Raw genomic sequence first — 18735 nt, 5'->3', positions numbered from 1 at the left:
TACAGGTATGGCAGCAAATCCCGAGTCAACACTCTCTGCTGGGCACGCAGCCCCATGGAAATTGCAATCATAACTGTACCCCAAATTTACAAAATCTTGTCCTTAAGGACGCCTAAAGTAGTTGGCGGGCATCCATAGAGGCAAATGTGCAGAGCACAGGCATGTAAACTCAGTAGAGCTGGCCTAAAACCTACCTCCCTCTTCTCTGCTTCTCTGTTAAACAATCCCATAAGTGTCTTAACCGGGAAGAGTCCAGAAGCGTTGTTGCCGCAGCAAGCCCAACATCTCCTGCGTAAAAGCAGTGAGATTTGTTTGTGCCCGTGTTCCCTTGGAGTGCCTGATTTGGTGGATGTGCTCTGACTGGCAGCACCATTTTCTACCCTCAAAATCCACCTGAGGTGGAGGCTGGCCTTCCTCCCCCTGTCCCATGCACAGAACTCAAAGAATCAGTGTCTTGCTGTTTGGCGCAGTTCTCAGGAAGTGGATGTCCAGGACTCTGTGCCTGCTCCCAGTCCTAGGAAAGAGTCAGGTTCTATGGAGGGACCGGAATGGAGCTAGGAGTCAGGAATGGTCCCTCAACAGTTCAGGTGTGCATCCAGCAGGGAAGAGACGTGGTTCTCTGCTCACAGCTGCCTCAGTTTTTGCCTTTTTACCCTGATACTTGCCAATAGGGAAATGCGTTCTCTGTCCAAATACAAGACACCACAAAGCCCAGACCTCCTGCGGATGCTTGCCTGCACATTTTCCTCCTCGGCCCGCCGTGCCATCTCCACTCCTATCCGTTGGGCCCTGCTAGACCCAGTGCTCAGTGCGGGAACTGGCTCCTGCCTCAACCATGAGAACGTGCATGGCAGAGCTGGAAAAGGATACACTGTCAAAAGCATCCAACATCAACACATACTCTGGCCTCCACTTCATAGTGTGCTTCTTGTTGCCCCTTCCTTACCAGCTGCTCTTCGCTCCTCATTTTTTTCTGACTTGGATCCGGTTCAGTTAGCATTGGTCTCTCACCCAGAGCTCCTTCAGTCTTTCTGGTTTCTGAGAAAATCCTCCAAAGTTGTCTGGTCTTCCTGAAAATAAGGGCAGAAGTTACCTGGAAGCGCTGAGCTGTTGGTGCTATGAAAATACCAGCTTAGGCAGACATTTCTGTGTACCTTTTTCTTTGAACATAGTGTGACACTGTCCGTGTGTCTTTCAGCCAGCGGCCACACAAAATGCATAAGGATAATCCATCCAAGATGGCTGAGAGAGCACACGAGCATTTACAGCTGCGCATGCCCGGTGTGCCTCTGCTGTTCGGATCAGGGTCCGAATAAAGGAAAAAGTATTTGCCAATGTCCTCCATTCTCTTCCCCCCTCTAAAAAACATGTTGTCGTGATGTGGCCCTATGAAGTGCGCAGAAGCTCTATGCAGTTCTGGAGCCAAGAGGTGTAGGTGAAGGGAATAGTAGCCAGCTTGGGGGGATAAGAACAGCATAATTATGGGATATTAATGAAGCACCTAAACAGCGCTGTGTCTGCTGTGAATTGGTTGTCTTCTCTGCCCTTTCCCTAGCAAGAAAAACAACATTCTTACTTATACTTTTAGCTGCTTGTGAAATAAAAGCATCTGCTACACCTCAGACAGCTAATGGACACTAAGCTAAACGTTTGCCAATAGCCAACGATCCCATAGCTAATTGGGAGACCAAAGTTGGAAAACAGAGAGTGAGAAGAAGCTACTCATATTGTGTATGCACAGCAATCTACGTTCTTTATTCTCTAGACATTGACATGGCTACAAAGACTCATTGCAGAAGAAAGCAACCAAGAGGTTCACATTTTGTGCAGCCCTCGGGTCACTTTGCTGCCTCATGACATTCCTCACTCTTCCTCTTCTATCTTCTTGCCATGAAACTCCCGACTCTTCACTCGCAGCTTGTTGACCTGCGACTCTGCAATGTCAGCCCGCTCCTCGGCTTCCTCCAGCTCGTGCTGGATCTTGCGGAACTTGGAGAGGTTGACGTTGGAGAGCTCCTCCTGTGCGGGGAGAGGGAGTCGGTGGTGAGGAGCCCAGGGCAGGGGTTTTGCTCCTCCTGCACCTCGGCCTTGCGGGGCTGTGCCTCTTCCCTGGGGGAACGCTCAGACCTCCATCCCCCACCCACCACTGCTTACACATAAGCCTCACACAGACCTCCTCATCCTCCCTTCGTCAGGAACCCACTGTGACAAGCTTCTCCACTACTGTGTCACTCCTGAGGAGCTTCTTCATCACTTGGTTTTGACGTTTGTGTACTTATTCTCCCACTACTTGCTGCCCAGCCACCAGTGTGACTTACTAGGTTGAGAAAGACCCTGAAGGCTTCTGCTGTCGATCAGCAGCAGAGATTCACAAACTTCTTGGTCAGTGGATGTGGCCCCTGGGTTTGTTTAGTCTGACCTCCTGTATAGAACAGGCTGCAGAGCTTCCCTCACTTCATCCTTGACGCAGGGTGCCCAGAACGCAGAAAGGCCTCATGACACCATACTGAAACGGTGTGGCCAAGTCAATTGTGTCACGGGAGATTCTTCCATGCTCCCTTCCTGGTATTCATACTCATCTCAATGAGCGTGCTGCCCCAATGGAAGGTGTCCCTTGCCCATTCTCCAGGCAATACTTACAGCCTCCTCAGCTTGTCTCTTGTAGGATTTCACCTTCGTTTGCAGCTTGTCCACCAGATCCTGGAGCCTCAGAATATTCTTCCGGTCTTCCTCAGACTAGAGTGGCCAGTAGGGAGGAAAGGGAACGAATCGTTGGTTTCCCACCAGGTGAGGTTAACAATTCCCCGTGGGAGTGGTGTTCACAAAATGTGACTTGCTGTGAGAAAACTCGTTCAGCCCAAGGAGGCCTCCTGCCGTACCTGGTAGGTCAGCTCCTTCACCCTCCTCTCGTACTTGCGCACACCCTTCACGGCTTCAGCGCTGCGCTTCTGCTCAGCATCCACCTCCCCTTCCAGCTCCCGCACCTGCAACAAGAAACCCAGCTTTGGAGATTCCGTGCTGGCTGCTTCCGTGACATGTTCACTCACGCACAAATAAAAGCCCTACGCACTCTGGCCTCCAGCTTCTGGAGCTGCTTCTTGCCTCCCTTCAGAGCCAGCTGCTCAGCCTCATCCAGACGGTGCTGCAGGTCCTTCACCGTCTGGTCCAGGTTCTTCTTCATCCTCTCCAGGTGGGCGCTGGTGTCCTGCTCCTTCTTCAGCTCTTCTGCCATCATGGCTGCCTGATGAGAACAACGGATGAAAGCCATTTTGGGGCCGAGGCATTTTGGGGGAGAATACTTCCACCACCAGCCGTGAAAGGAGCCCCCGACTCACATCTGTGATGGCCTTCTTGGCCTTCTCTTCAGCATTGCGTGCTTCCTGGATCGTATCCTCCATTTCACCCTGAATTTGCATGATGTCTGTTTCCAGCTTCTTCTTGGTGCTGATTAAGCTGGTGTTCTGTGTAACAAGAAAGACGTGATTTGTACTTTTAGACCTAATGCCTCCAAATCAAGAGTTGAAAGTGTGAGCACTGTTTAGGAAATTCTTTAATGCTCTTTAGAGCCACAGCCGCAAACCAGACACAATCCAGTCCTGGCTGGACTGGCCATATTACGGCACAGCTCTTCAAGTGTTTCATAGTAATCACTTACAAGATGCATAGCAATTGCTTTCTGTGTTATTCCTTGCTGATGGGATTAATTTTGAGCCTAGTGCCTGACCTGGGTATGGAGGAGCTGCACACGTTCAGTGGCATCCAGAAGCTCCTGCTCAGCCACTTTCCTCGAGCGCTCCGTCTGCTCCAGGGCTGCCCGCAGCTCCTCAACTTCAGCCTGCAGCAGGTTTGCTCTGCGCTCCACCATGGCCACCTGCTCCTTCAGGTCCTCCTGTGTCCTGAGAGCGTCGTCCAAGTGTATCTGGGTATCCTTTAGAGAAGAAAGGGAAATTATGAGATGGCACAGCATGGGAGCAATGTGGGATGGTGACATGCATGGCTCATTTCCTAATGTGTGTGTGATTCTGACGTCAGTACTGCAGTAGAATAGGCAAGCGAGCTACCTGCTGGCTTATATACCTTGAGCACTCCCTGTGTGTTCCTCAGGTTCTTTTGTGCCTCTGCAGCCACGCGGTTGGCATGGCTCAGTTGGATCTCCATTTCATTCAGATCTCCCTCCATCTTCTTCTTCAGCCGCAGGGCTTCATTCCTGCTCCTGATCTCAGCGTCCAGGGTGCTCTGCATGGACTCCACAATCCTGAGGTGGTTTCTCTTCAGCTGGTCGATCTCCTCATCTTTCTCCGCTACCTTCCTGTCAATCTCAGACTTCACCTGGTTGAGCTCAAGCTGGAGGCGCAGGATCTTCCCCTCTTCATGTTCTAGAGAAGCCTGCACAGATCAGCAGGAACAGTGACTTAAACTACTGACTCCTTTCTAAGTAATCTCTTATGCAGTATTTCATGAAACCTAAGCTCCATTTCCTGCCAGCTCTGCAGAAAATTATTACTTCCACACTTTCAGTCTGGACATCATTTATTAGCACTGCGTCTACCTCGGCTTCCTCCAGGGAGGCTTGGAGTTCAGATTTCTCCTGCTCAATCTGCTTCTTGACTTTCTCCAGCTCATGAATCGCCTTTCCTCCCTCGGCAATCTGCTCCGTGAGGTCAGAAATCTCCTCTGTGGGAACAAAGACCAATGGCATGGTCAGGCACAGAGCAGAATGGGAAGAGCCCTGTCACACCAAGGTGACCAGCATCTTTGGTGACCTGCAGGCACAGACCCATATGGAATGGTGGTAGCGGCGGACAGGGAGAAAGGCCTGCCAGGAGCAGAGGGCCAGGGACTTACGCTGCAAGTTCTTGTTCTCTCGCTTCAGCGTTTCCAGGTGGTCCAAGGACTCCTCATAGGCATTCTTCATCTTGAACAGCTCCGTGCTGAGAGAGCGAGACTCCTTCTGGGAGGCCTCCAGCTCAGCCTGCGTTTCCTCATACTTCTGCTTCCACTCTGCCAGGATCTGAAGAGAAACGGGGCGTGAGTATGGACGTGGCAATCAGGAGGGGAAGCTCTGCCCAGGAGCCCCAGGCCTGGAGCCCAAAACACCTTGTCAAAGTTCTTCTGCTTCTTGTCCAGAGCTGCGCAGGCAGCATTGGATCTCTCCACGTCAATCATCAGGTCCTCCACTTCATTCTGCAGCCTCTGCTTTGTCTTTTCCAGGGAGGCACATTTGGCATTGACAGCTTCAACGTGTTCCTCCGCATCCTGCAGGCGCTGTGCCAGCTTCTTCCTGGGAGGACATAAGCACAGCTCCAGGTTAGAGCTAAATGGCTGATGGCATTTGTGTCCTAGCACCTACTGAGTATTTGGCCTGTCTTGTGCTTTCTAGCCCTAAAGGCTACGTTTGTCTTTCCAATCTTCACTTTTTCCACAGCATTCCTTTCCTCTCCCTCTCCCTCTCACTCCCCCTTACCACAAAGACCGTATATCCCTGCCTTCAGCCCACCCCTGTCCTAAGCCACTCTCAGAGGCTCCAGTTTCCCTTGACAGTCTCAGTCTTCTCCAGCCATTCGACTTCCCACCTTCCCCACATACTTGGCCTCCTCCAGCTCCTCTGTGCGCTGAATAGCGTCCGTCTCGTATTTGGTTCTCCACTGGGCCACTTCGCTGTTGGCCTTGGACAGGGCACGCTGCAGCTCCCCCTTGGCCTCCTGCTCCTCCTCATATTGTTCCCGGAGCAAGTCACAGTCATGGCGAGCAGACTGCAAGGCGTGGGCCAGGGCGTTCTTGGCCTGTGGGGACATTGGGATTGGTAACCTGAATATCTGTCTTGAGATGCCTCTTGACAGTGACAATGACAGTGAAATTAGACTGAAACTCTAATTAGGCAACTGCAAAGCTGGGACCTGATGAAGCCTTCATCAACGTGTTCTGGAGGATGGGGATGTGTTAGTGACAGGTGCTCCGGGGACACTAGTCATAGAATCATAGAATCACAGAATCATCCAGGTTGGAAGAGACCCTTGGGATCATCGAGTCCAACCATCTACCCTACGCTGCAAAGTTCTCCCCTATATCATATCCCCCAACACCACATCTAAACGTCTCTTAAACACATCCAGGGATGGTGACTCAACCACCTCCCTGGGCAGCCTATTCCAATGCCCGACCACTCAGTCCCCTGTTTCTGAAACTGTGTAAACATATGTGTCTGAATCCTGTCTTGGAGAGTATCGTCAGACTCCCCTGAAAGCCTTGTGAATTACTTTCTCCAGCCTCAAAATCGTTATGCTTCCTTCCCTCTCTAGCTTATGAGTTGGGGGATGTGCATTACTGGTGTTCCCTCCAGTACCACCTGTGTTAGGGGAAAGAATATTGAACCAATATTCTCCACATGCTTTGAGGGGTGATGTAGGTTGTGGACAGTAGGGTAATTCCAGACCTTGATTTCTTCCTCTAGATGTCTCTTGAGTTCCTCAATCTGTTGTGTAAATCCTTGCTTGCCCCTAGACAGCTGAGAAATCAGGGCATCTTTTTCCTCCACCTGGCGTGAATATTCACCTGGGAAGGGTGAAGGGGAAAAAAGTAACTAAGCTATCAATGATATGACTATTTTGACAGTTTCTTCCTGTAAACCCATGAAATCAGGAGTGGCCTGGAGAGGTGACACCAATTGTCCCTTTTCACCCTGTGGTGTGTTCAGGGAATCCAGATCCTCCCATTGCATCTCAGGAATAAGGGCGTCTCACCCGATTCTGTCTGCAGACGAGCTCTTTGAGTGTTGAGGTCATTGATCATGCGCTGATTCTGCTCCTCCTTAGTTTTAATCTCACTCAGCTGGTCTTCCAGAGTGCGGCACATCTTCTCCAGATTCGCCTAGATAGCAAGCAAACCCAGGGAAGGAAAGGAGATGAACACCTGGGCTCTGCCTTAAACTCGCCGCAGGGATTTTTTTAATGTGAAGGTGGCTGGTAGGTGTAGCCTATGTGCCATACCTTATCTCTGTGAGCATGTTCTACTGCATTTGCTTACCTTGGCTTTGGAGACAGACTCCATGTTACTGGCCAAGTCGTCAATCTCCATCTTCAGCTCACTCTTCTCCTTCTCCAGCTTCTGCTTCACTCGCTGCAGGTTGTCGATCTGCTCCCCAAGCTCAGCCGTGCTGTCCGCGTGCTTCTTCCGCAGGGCGGCAGCCGTGGCTTCGTGCTGCAGCGTGGCCTCTTCGAGGTCGCGACGCATCTTCTGAAATTCTGCCTCACGCTTCTTGTTCATCTCCATCTGAGCTGCAGTGGCCCCTCCTGCTTCTTCCAGGCGCTCGCTGATCTCCTCCAGCTCCCTCGAGAGGTCAGCCCGATGCTTCTCTGCTTTTGCCCGAGAGGTTCGCTCTGCCTCAATTTCCTCCTCCAGTTCCTCAATACGCGCCTGGGGAACATTAGGCACCCTTCACACCCATGCCCTTCTCCTTCCTGACCCAAGACTGCCTGAAAGAGGGGAAAGGAACAGACACTTGCCTGCAGCTCCTTGATCTTCTTCTGTAACTGCATGCCCAGGGCTTGCTCGTCCTCGATCTTGCTCTGGATCTGGCTGATTTCAAAGTCTTTCCTTTGGGCAAAGCAAACCATGTTAGAGCTCAAAGAACACAGACAAGTCCACCAGCCCAGCACTCAGGTGCCCCACAGCCACACTCACTTCTTCAGTTTCTCATCCAGCTGCTGCTTATCATTTTCCAAATCCATTATGCTGTCATTGGCCAGCTTCAGGTCTCCTTCGAGTTTCCTCTTAGCTCTCTCAAGGTCCATGCGCAGTTTCTTCTCCTGCTCCAGGGACCCTTCCAGCTAAACAGAACAGAAGATCATCAGTGCTCTACCAGCCGGGTCTAACTCTATACCTGTCCTGTTCTTACTGTATGGCTGTGTGCTTACATCGTCCACTTGCTGCTCCAGCTTGGTCTTAGCTTTGGTCAGCGTGTTGACTTTGTCCTCTTCTACCTGCAGGTCATCCAGTGTCTGCTGATGGGCCTCTTGGAGGGCTTTCTTCTCTTTTGTCAGCTTGGCGATGGTCTCATCCAGGGTTGCCATCTCCTCTGTGAGGTTCTTCACCTGTCGATTGTAGAGAAAGTGCAGAAAGTTGTTGTAGAAGATTTGACTGCTAGCATATTGAAGTTTTCACTTTGCGCTGCCTAGTCAGAAGCTTGTTTTTCATTTGGGCCACCTAGATGCCCCCTTCTCATGCTGCTGGTATGTTCCAAACCAAGCTTCTTTCTGAAGCTGCCAGGCTGATGTGGGATGTGTTAATCCCTTCACCCTTTTAGAGATTCCCTGTGTGTGTACCTTGTTTTCAGTGGCATGCTTTTCCTTCTCCACTTTGGCCAATGTTAGCTCAAGATCATCAATATCTTTCTTCAGCTCTGAACATTCGTCCTCCAGTTTTCTCTTCTTGGCTGTCAGCTCAGCGTTGATTTCCTCCTCATCCTCAGCCCTTTCGGTCACCTCCTTAATTTTGGCTTCCAGCTGGATTTTGGTTTTGATGAGCTGGTCACATCTCTCCTCTGCATCAGCCAAGCTGTCTGCTTCCTGATGGGGAGACATGGATTTTAGTGGGTTGAAATGTTTTGAAGATTCTCCGCCCTGTCTTTTACGTCACCAAGTGGGAATGTGTTAAAGTGGGGGTGGAACCTGGCCTTCCTCTCCAGCAACTGGAAGATCTTGCCACCTGTCAACTGGGAAAACTGTTCATCTGGAATCAACATTGATTCCAAATCTTTTGTGTCTCTTCAAAATGATTCACAGGGAGGGTAGCTGTGAGAATACCTCATGCACCCACAAGCGGTCGTCACTTCAATTTCTAGTTTCAGCAAGCGCAAGAGCTTGTAGTCTTTTTTCCTGACAGAAAAAAATAGTCAGTAGCTTTTTCTTTTTAATTGAGAACCTTATAATATTTGGGAAGTAAAGGCTTTTCCTTTTCTGGGAATAATTTAGTCGAGAAAGAAATTTAGCACTTTTCTAACTGCATTAAAATTTGGTGCAAGACCAACAGAGTTCTTGCCTTTGCTATCCCCTAACTTTGTGCCTTCTTCCCAGGCCATGCCCAGCATTTCCAGTGCTAACGAGTTGATCATTGCATGTGAAGAAACTGCCTTTCCCTAATTGCTTTGGAATGGGAAGTATCCATGTTTCTGAAAGTCATCAAGGCCTTCTAGTGTAGCTGCAAGTAGGAAAAGGAGGGGCCTTCTCAGGTTTGCCTTTACTCCGTTGGGCAGAGACAGTGCTTTGAAAGCTGAGTAGGTGGAGATGCCTCCCTTCCAGTCTAGTGCGCTCTGCTGGGGATTATGTGTTGGCTACTGTTGCCTGGCTCTTTCCTCAGACAGCAGGAACACGGAGTCTGAGGTGGGGCTGCTAGGAGACTCACCACCCCCCTGCCAGTGCCTGTTTACTCAACGGTAGAGCGTGGGTTTCAGACTGTTTTCTACTGCACGTTTGTCAGATTCCTGCAAGTCTCCGCTTAGGGTGAGAAGCATTCTGGCTGTATACAGTTCTTTTCCCAGGGACAAATGAACAGTCATATTCACCGCCTGCACTTGGAGCTGCAGGTCATTTTTCTCCTGCAGTAAGGTCACCATTTTCTCCTCCAGCTCCTTCCTCTTTGCCTCAGATTTTGCAAGCTCTTCCTTGGTTTTCTCAAACTCTTGTTTCATGTTGGCCATCTCCTTTTCAGATTCTGCGCTCTTCAGCAAGGGCTTGATCTTGAAGAACAGCTTCATCCAAGGCCAGTGCTTGACATTCATGAATGCACGAACGTTGTACTGGATACAGAAAATGGCGTCCCTGAAATAAAATTCACATGACTATTGCATACCTCGGTTTAGATGTATTTAGACTCAGTTAGTCAAGCCCCAGGAAAACATGATACATGGGTGAGAAATGTCTACCTCCTCTCCACCATTTTCTGATACTCCACTCTCATCAGGAAGCCCCTGCACCTGGCCTGCGTCCTGGTCATAATCTCAGCTAGTTTCTCATCTCTCATCTCCTCCAGCAGACCGATCAACCCAGCTTTGAAGAACACCTTGAGAAAGGGAACATTGTAGCACATCATTCTCAGATAGTGCATAACAGAGACAGAGTAGTTGAACACATTTCTACCTTGGTGTGACCAAATCTGTACTGAGTGTGGTCCACATCAATGGACCCAAGAAGCTTCTCTGAAGCCTTCTTGCTATCCATGAACTGACCATCTGGAATAGCACTTATATTAAGCACTCTGTATCTGTAGGAGAAAGCAGAAAATGAAGAAATCCACATTACTGAAACCACCACTGCAACCAAACTCCACAGCCTTCTCAGCAACATCTGACTGACTGAGTAACGTCATGTGTTAGGAACAGTGCATTCTTTGAAGACAGTGTAAGTGAACTTTTCATATCAATTATTCAGAGTCCAAGGGCATCCTCTTCATCAGCCGTTTCATATCATCGTGAACTGGCAGTGAAATGTTTTTATATAACCACTTATTTCCTTGTGAGAAAAATTTGTTAGGAAACGCAGACTGTTCTCAGCAATGGCTCTAAGGTGATCATTTTCAGCAACAGCTGACTGTATCATTAATAGGCACAGACCTCTCTAAAGACAGTTCAGAGGCATTTTTAGCACATTGGGTGGAAACATGTGTTGTTCAAATGTGAAGTGGATTTGTGAAGGAAATTTTGTGTTACTGAATTGTTTTCCAGTAGTGGACTACTTACAGTGGTTTGATTACAGAATGTATAGACTAAACTGTGTAGTAAACATGATACTTAAGTAATTTAGCACATAGAAGGTGTGGAGGGAAAAAACATGGGGAGAAAGGTGGAACACTCTCACCTTTGTTTGAAATCAGCATACAGGACTCTGCTGGGGAATCCTTTCCTGCAAATTCTGATCCCTTCCAGCACACCATTGCACCGCAGCTGATGCAGCACCAGCTCATGCTCCATGGCCCCTAACAAATACCACTGTTAGTGACTACTCCATTGTTCGATACTCAGGAGAAGAGCATCTGTGGCTTGAGTTTTCCTCCTATTGGATCCCCTTACCAGGTGTTTTTGTTTCATTTGGGATGATGCATCGTACAAAATGGGGGTGAGTGCTGCGTAGATTTGTCATCAGCTTGTTTAAATTCTCCTGTGAGATTTCAAGGTAAAGTTTAGGTCAACGAATGAAAGATCTTCATCCCTACAGCTGCATGTTTTTCATCCATGAAAAGGAGATAATAATTGTTCATATTTGAACTAGATTGCAAAGTTCCCGTAGCAATGTAGCTTATGCCTTCATCCATCTTTCTGTGTTGAACATGAATATTCAAAGGAACTATAATTTTGTTACTGTGTCATCATAATTTATTATTTACGAAAACAGAGATATAACTCATTTGACACCATGAGACTCATGGCTTTGACAGTCATGAACAATTCCCTATACTTGCCTTCCTGAATCAATAGGTAATTTAGCCTAATTTATAGGTAATTTGCCTAATTTATAGGTAATTTACCTAATTTATAGGTAATGCTCTTGAAGCCAGCCTCCCTGTTTTTCAGGACTGCTCCATTATTTATGAATCATTCATGGTAGCAGAACTGAAAATATTCAGAAGTCCGAAAACTCTATTTGGTAAATCATTCTGAACTCTGTGCAATAGCTAAAAGAAATTGATTTATTTCAATGTCATAATTAGCTTTAAAAGTCGATATGAACCAAAAAGATCTGAATCACAACATTTGAAAGAAGCTTCATTTTTATATATTGAGAGAATATAATTCCAAATTGAAAAAGAGAAGAAACTAGTCCACCATTAAAATGGAAAGGGAATTTACCTGTAGTACATAATCTTCTTCATCCTCTTGCTATAAGACCTCAAGAGTTATCACTTTTCACATTTTAAATTCCCTTTCTTCAAGCAAATAGTGAGGAAACTGGTACATACCCGGAAAAGAGCTGAGACAGTCTGGAAAGAAGAACCCTTCTTCTTCCCACCCTTTTTGCCACCAGTGTCTGTAAATTAAAGAAGGGGAAAACATATTAACATACTAATGTTAAAAATTGAACTACAGAACAGAAAACAATTTTAAATGTGTAGGTTTTCCTGTTTGATTTCCTGTCAACATTTTCCCACAATAAAGATAGAGTTTTCACAGATCTGACCTGCATCTGCTCCACCATAGTTGGCAAAGAGTAAGACCAGTGTCTTCACAGATGATTTCTGGTACAACCCAATGACAGTTTCGTTCAGGGGGTCCTTGTTCTTCTCCAGCCAGCCAGTGATGTTGTAGTCCACCGTGCCAGCATAGTGTATCAGGGAGAAGTGGGCCTCAGCCTTGCCTTTGGTAGGTTTGGGCTTCTGGAAGTTGCTGGACTTTCCCAGATGCTGGTCATAGAGCTTGTTCTTGAAAGAGGTGTCAGTTGCCTTGGGGAACATGCACTCCTCTTCCAGGATGGAGAAGATGCCCATGGGCTGGAAGACATTACAACAGGCAAGAGGGAGAAACAGATTCTTTGTTGGAAAGAAGCTAGTGTTAGGACAGAGAGCCATGAAACAAATTAGAAGATAAGGTTGCTTGCTGATGTTCACAATTTTTCATCCTTGATGTTTCATGGAACGACCTTTAACTATTGCTGCAAGATTACATATTACAGAAATACAGAGCACTTCAATAACTGAGATTTATCATCTTAATTGATAGAATAAATTCATTATGTAGACCTCAATAACTAGAGAATTTCAACCTTAATGCAGCTGAACAGGAAGGATACCTTCTCAATGAGCTCAATGCAGGCAGCCAGGTCCATCCCAAAGTCGATGAACGTCCATTCAATTCCTTCCTTCTTGTACTCCTCCTGCTCCAGCACGAACATGTGGTGGTTGAAGAACTGTTGCAGTTTCTCATTGGTGAAGTTGATGCACAGCTGCTCAAAGCTGTTGAACTGCCCAAAGCAAAGAGAGGTGCACAGGCTCTCAAGGTGTGACAAACACCACAGCATTTTGCTAACATTCTCCTAGTGCTAGCTAATGCTGTTGGCAGTTCCCCAGCTGGAACGCCACTCCTAACCAGACCGTAAAAGCGTGTGTTTCCTTAGCAGGACTTCTGCTATAAAATTTACTGTCCTCAAAGGATTTAATTCTTATTGCTTTTGAAATCAAACTAAAGGTAGCATTTCTTTCTAACTGTGCTACTCAACAGCAAATCCTTCCGTAACCTTAGCTGCAGCATCATGTAGGTGTCTCGGCTCTCTGACCACCCAGAGAGGGGAAACCTCCTCAGTGTCCCACCCGAGGACTTCTCTGCACTCAGATCAGCAATCTGGGGGTTTCTCCACCCTGACACAGAAGTCCTGGCATCGTCACTGCATTCACAACACAGGAAACATGCTGTGAACTTTTCCGTCGCACTACCCTTTCCTTGGCCTCTCCAAGAGTGTCCACACCCTTGGTCCGCACCTGTGTGAGCCTTATCCCTAGAGCTGTCTCTTTGTCTGCAAAGCCTAAGACCTTTGCAAGCTCAAGGGCCTCTGAGACCATTTGTCAGAAAGCAGAGCTTTCTTCTGCAGGTTGACCATGTTACAGTCAAAGTGTTTGTTAGAAAAGCCATTTGCGGGTGCTACTGTGACAGACAGAGGGGTTTCTGGAAAACTGCAGATGAGCAGGATAAACTTCTGGATCTTCTTAAAAAGAAGTGTGTTTCTGACTCGGCATGACCCCACCCTGACCCTTCCTTGACTATGGTGCCAAATCCATGCTCCTTACATCAAAGATCTCAAAGCCAGCAATGTCCAGGACACCAATGAAGTACTGTCTGGGCTGCTTGGTGTCCAGTTGTTGGTTGATGCGAACAACCATCCACAGGAACATCCTCTCATAGACAGCCTTTGCCAGGGCACCAACAGCATTGTTCACCTAAAAGCAAAGAGGAAGTGTGCAAAAGTTACAGCATGAAGAAATCTTAAGGAATTTTAACTGTCTTAAGAGAAATTCTGAGGTATAACCATGTATTCCGAATAACCAATTATTTTACCTGCTCCACAGTTTGACCTTTGGTGACATATTCATTCCCAACCTTGACTCGGGGATAACACAGGGCCTTGAGCAATTCTGCTGAGTTCAGACCCATCAGGTAGGCAGCCTTGTCAGCAACTGAAAAACAAGAAAAATTATCATTGGACAAGGCCTGGAAGTTGTTTAACGGATGATGTCTCTGAAATGACACTGATGTTCAAAATTCTTGACTGCAAATCTTTTAATCTATTATTACAGCAAGCATATTGAATACAGGAAAGATTTCAAAGCCAACAATTGTATTTTTTTTGAATGTAGTTATCAGTAAGAAACCTTTGCTTGAATATTTTAATTAAATTTATAAATTTTAAAAATGCTTCTAATAACTTTCACTTTAAAAATGCATGAAGATTACAACTCGGCATCTTAATCAGTATTTAAGAAAGCTCTTATATTTGAATAGGCCGTGGTCTGCACTGCCAATAAAAGAAGTATGTACATGCCAGAGGTGATTCTAGAAACTAGAAACCAGGGAAGCTGCCTCTTCAAATAAAAGCTTATCAAAATCCTCTGTTTGCTAAATGGAAAAACGCATGAAACTAGCCCAACAAAAAAGTAACTGAGGAGTGCCATTCATTAAGATAGGCCAGGGAGCAGAGAATCAGGTTCACAGCTTCATGGACACTAAAAGAAAAATTACATACTTTCCAATTGATTAAGTTATAGCTTTTGTCTTGTGTAAGAACAGTATCTTCCAAAAACTTATTTGTATATTAAAAGGCCAGTTGCTAAAGACCTTCTGTTCCATCGGGCTCTGCCTGCTCCTCTCGTTGTTTCGTCTTGAACTTCAGGTTCCCGTAGTGCATGACAGCCCCTGTCAGCTTGTAGATAGCTGTTTTTTCATCAGCAGTGAAGCCCAGGATGTCAATGGCACTCTGCAGTCAAAACAATGGATTAAAAACATTGCCTAATAACCTCAACAATCTCATTAAAAATATTTTCCTTATAGTACTTACATCTGTAGCCATGAGCTCCTCCTGGTCATCAATGCTGGGAACAGTGACCTCACCTTGACTAACAAAGTGGAAATCATAAGGGTTGGTGGTGATGAGGAGCATGTCTGAAAGCAGGAAGAGACAAGGCACAGGCTTAGTTTTGCCAGCCAGGTAATAGAGGGAACTGTTTCTCCTCAAAAAATCATAATGATCCTTCCTACCAATTAACTCTGGCTTCTTGTTGGAGGTGACCTGGTAAAATATGTGGTAGCTTCTTTCTGCCTTGAGCTGGAAAGTGACTCTGGACTTCTCCAGCAGATCTGTCATGGAAGGTAGAAAGAGTTTGGCCCTGGAATGCACATGGAGGTGGGAATTTGGGAAGGAAAGGGATCAGGCCAGGAGAGTCTCTTACAAGTTTCAATGTCAGCAGAAGCCAGTTTGCCTGTGGCTCCAAAGTGGATTCTGATGAACTTGCCCTGTCAAGGAGAGGAAGCAGCATTTCAGCCTGGATGAGTTCTTTTGGCATCTCCTTTATGTGGAATGCTCTAAGGCCAACACTGATCTTGTAATGAGAGGGAGAGATTTTGTCCAAAGTAACAACTTACAAAGCGCGAGGAGTTGTCATTCCTCACGGTCTTGGCGTTTCCAAAGGCCTCCAGCAGTGGGTTGGCGCTGATGATTTGATCCTCAAGCGTTCCCTGCAGGATGATAATTATCACTGGTTGTCCTTCCAAAAGTTATGTCAGGAACAGAGGAATGCATTGATTCAAGGTAAGATCTATTAATGAATGATTTGATCCTTAAGCATTCCCTACAGGAATAATATGTAACTGATATTTATTCAGCTACAGTGTTTAGTTGATATGGTAATTACATGTCAAATGTTCCGTATGTTCTTCCTGACTCACCTGCATTTTGCCTGATGTCTCCTCCTTCTTCTTATCCCCGCTGGCTGCAATTGTTGCAAAGTACTGGATGACACGCTTTGTGTTCACAGTCTTCCCGGCACCAGATTCTCCACTGTCCAACCAAAGAGAGAAGCAGAGAGCGTGTGGTCAGGCAGGAGGTCCCCTGGCACTGGGCAGCCCCGCAGGGACCTGAGCAGGGGGTGTACATACGTGATCAGGATCGACTGGTTCTCGCGATCTGTGAAAGAGGCACAAAGATTTTTTTCAGTGCTCCCCAATTACAGAGAAATCAAAATCTATGAGAAAAACTGTGAGCTGAAAATTCATTAAGAGTGCAGGAACAACATATAGCCAATTCCCAATTAAGAAGCCTGGAATTGTAGCACTTAATCCCTTCCAGGATTTTTTGAAGTTCTCCCAATAAAAAAATAAAGTCGTATTTGGAAATGGTTGTAAGATAAAATATACTAGCTTCTTTTTAAGATAATTATCTTTAAATCAAGATTGATATTTCTCTATATAAGATAGAACTGAAACCAATTATTATTTTGTAATATCAATTATTATATTGATTCATTGATGAATCAATGAATTCATTCAATGAATCATTGATGATATGATTCAAGTGAGTAAAATATTTAACATAAAGTGGATTGACACTTTCTGGGGACTCAGTAACCTTATGAGAACAGACCATAGGCCCTCCTGATTTCAAGGATTTTTTTGAGCCGGGCATAGTATAATTGTCTGTAATGGTTTGGGTAGACAATAGTTTTCTGGGCTGTTGATGAAATCTCCTGCAGTTTGTATGAATTCCTCTCCTTACTTTAGTCATTGAAATAGATCTTTAGGAGATAGTATTTTCTTTGATAAAGAATATCCAGGATTTAAGTATGTTGTATGCGATTTGTGATTCCCTTTCCTTTTTTAAAAAATGTTTCAACTGATAGTTGTTTTGGTGCTTCCTAGCTGTTCAAATGTTATACAGAAGGAAAGAATGAATTCTGTGTGTGCTTTCTATGCAACCCTTGATTTTACAAATTCCTGTCATGTATCCTGTTTTCTCTCCTGCATCATCAAAGTGTCATTACTTAGTTAATTGCTATTCATACTGAATTTCATGTCTATAATACAGTTTTCTCCCTGATGAACGTCACCAGGCCTGCTATTTCCTTTTTTAATGTGAGAAAACTTGAACTGATATTCAAGATGTCAGTGTTCCACTTTTTAACAGAATATAATAACATGGAACTATTGCTCTTGCTATTTTTGTTCTTTTGATTTTTTTACCAAGTAATTCCTAAAGTTCTGCCCTAATGAGCACTGAGCCAAAATTTCATTAGCACTGCTCATTGTAAGTCTGAGATCTTATTCTCAAGAGGTAATAGCCACTTTGTAGCTGACCATTCTTCCAGTCTTACATTTTCCATTGTATCTCCTGCCTTTTAGGCTCTGTCTCCTTCATCTTACAATCCTTTATCACTAGGAAGTATAGTGATATATATATATATATATAAGATATATATCACTAGGAAGAGCTCTGATAGTGCACTTATTTGGATTTGGAACTTCAACTTATAGTGATTCTTTCTTGCTTTCTGATGTGAATATTATATTAATAACATTTGATTCCATGCTTTTTGTTAAGATAGAGCACCAACACATCTGCAGCGTTGCTAATTCTGCTAACTCTGCTTCAGAGTTTTTACTACACAATTACAAAATTTAATTTCTAGACTTCCCTCTACAACATTCCCAGTGTGCTTTCCATGCTATTGATCTTATTTAAAGATTGGCATTCTAGTTTATACAGCTGACATATATGGTGTAACCATGACTCCATATGTTCAAAGATTATCTGCAGAGAAAAGGAAGATTTTTCCTGAAGTGCACAATACAATATCATTTGAAGAGATATGAAGCAACTCACCATTTAACATGAACTGATAGGCGTTGTCAGAGATGGAGAAGATGTGTGGAGGGGCCTCCTGGCGCTTCTTGCCTCGGTAGGCCAACACCACCTCCGGGTTGTACACCGGCAGCCACTTGTAGGGGTTGACAGTGACGCAGAAGAGACCCGAGTAGGTCTGCGAGGAAGGGAGGCGGCACGTTGGCTTCCACTTGGCCACTTCCAGAGCAGTTCCTCCCAGCTACCCAAGGGAAGAGTGCTGCTGGTACTTACGTAGATCATCCAGGCTGCATAACGCTCTTTGAGGTTGTACAGCACAGCGGGTTCGTGGAGGTGGGTCATCATGGCCATGTCCTCGACTTTATCGTACTTGGGAGGGTTCATGGAGAAGATTTGATCTTCCTTCACAGTCAGGGTCTGTCAGAGGAAGAGAAACCGATACATGTCAGCTAAGAGGCCAGACTGGAAATTAAATTATGTTCTCAAGCCTTGTTTTTTCCTCACCTCTCCTGCTTCAGTCTGGACAGTGACCTTCCCTGATTCCCTACTCTGGATTGTCCCTTTCACAAAGGATTCCTTAGGATGTACCACAAAGACCGATGTCTTGGCATCGAAAGGCCTATTCTGGGCCTCGATTCTCTCCTTTTCTGACTTTCGGAGGTAAGGAGCCGCCTCCCCAAAGACAGCCATCTCAGAGTCTGGAGAGGTCATGTCTGCACTTTACTGAAGACACGTCAGCAGAAGACTGAGGAGGAACAAGACACTTTCCATCAGTTAGACAATAGTTTTCTGTGCTGATGATGAAATCTTATACAGTTTCTATCTTTCCAGTATTTAAACTAGTATGTCATTTTCAATAGCAACTTTTGAAAGCTGTTTTTGATTTGAACACCTAAGTACTTACATC

The 18735-nt window shown here is 45.8% G+C and overlaps 1 protein-coding gene across 1 annotated transcript; it reads right to left on the bottom strand.

Moving 5' to 3' along the window:
- Positions 1 to 1721: 1721 nt before the first annotated feature.
- LOC141472961 (myosin heavy chain, skeletal muscle, adult-like) lies at positions 1722 to 18539 on the bottom strand. Its single transcript, XM_074160255.1, has 38 exons — positions 18333 to 18539; positions 18102 to 18245; positions 17850 to 18006; positions 16130 to 16157; positions 15920 to 16031; positions 15617 to 15709; positions 15424 to 15487; positions 15233 to 15331; positions 15033 to 15136; positions 14813 to 14951; positions 14036 to 14154; positions 13768 to 13917; positions 12777 to 12947; positions 12168 to 12477; positions 11950 to 12017; positions 11063 to 11150; positions 10851 to 10968; positions 10134 to 10257; positions 9920 to 10056; positions 9560 to 9815; positions 8322 to 8564; positions 7914 to 8090; positions 7681 to 7826; positions 7503 to 7593; positions 7024 to 7413; positions 6741 to 6867; positions 6434 to 6552; positions 5587 to 5783; positions 5098 to 5281; positions 4846 to 5011; positions 4550 to 4674; positions 4078 to 4386; positions 3725 to 3928; positions 3336 to 3461; positions 3071 to 3241; positions 2880 to 2984; positions 2641 to 2736; positions 1722 to 2019 (listed from the first exon to the last, which is right to left on the bottom strand). Exons 1-38 carry the CDS (start codon positions 18537 to 18539, stop codon positions 1864 to 1866), a joined length of 5820 nt encoding a protein of 1939 aa, XP_074016356.1. The 3' UTR covers positions 1722 to 1863.
- Positions 18540 to 18735: the final 196 nt, after the last annotated feature.

Source organism: Numenius arquata, chromosome 17 (assembly GCF_964106895.1).
Source record: "Numenius arquata chromosome 17, bNumArq3.hap1.1, whole genome shotgun sequence".
Classification (NCBI taxonomy): Eukaryota; Metazoa; Chordata; class Aves; order Charadriiformes; family Scolopacidae; genus Numenius; species Numenius arquata.
This window is presented reverse-complemented; position numbering and strand designations above follow the sequence as displayed.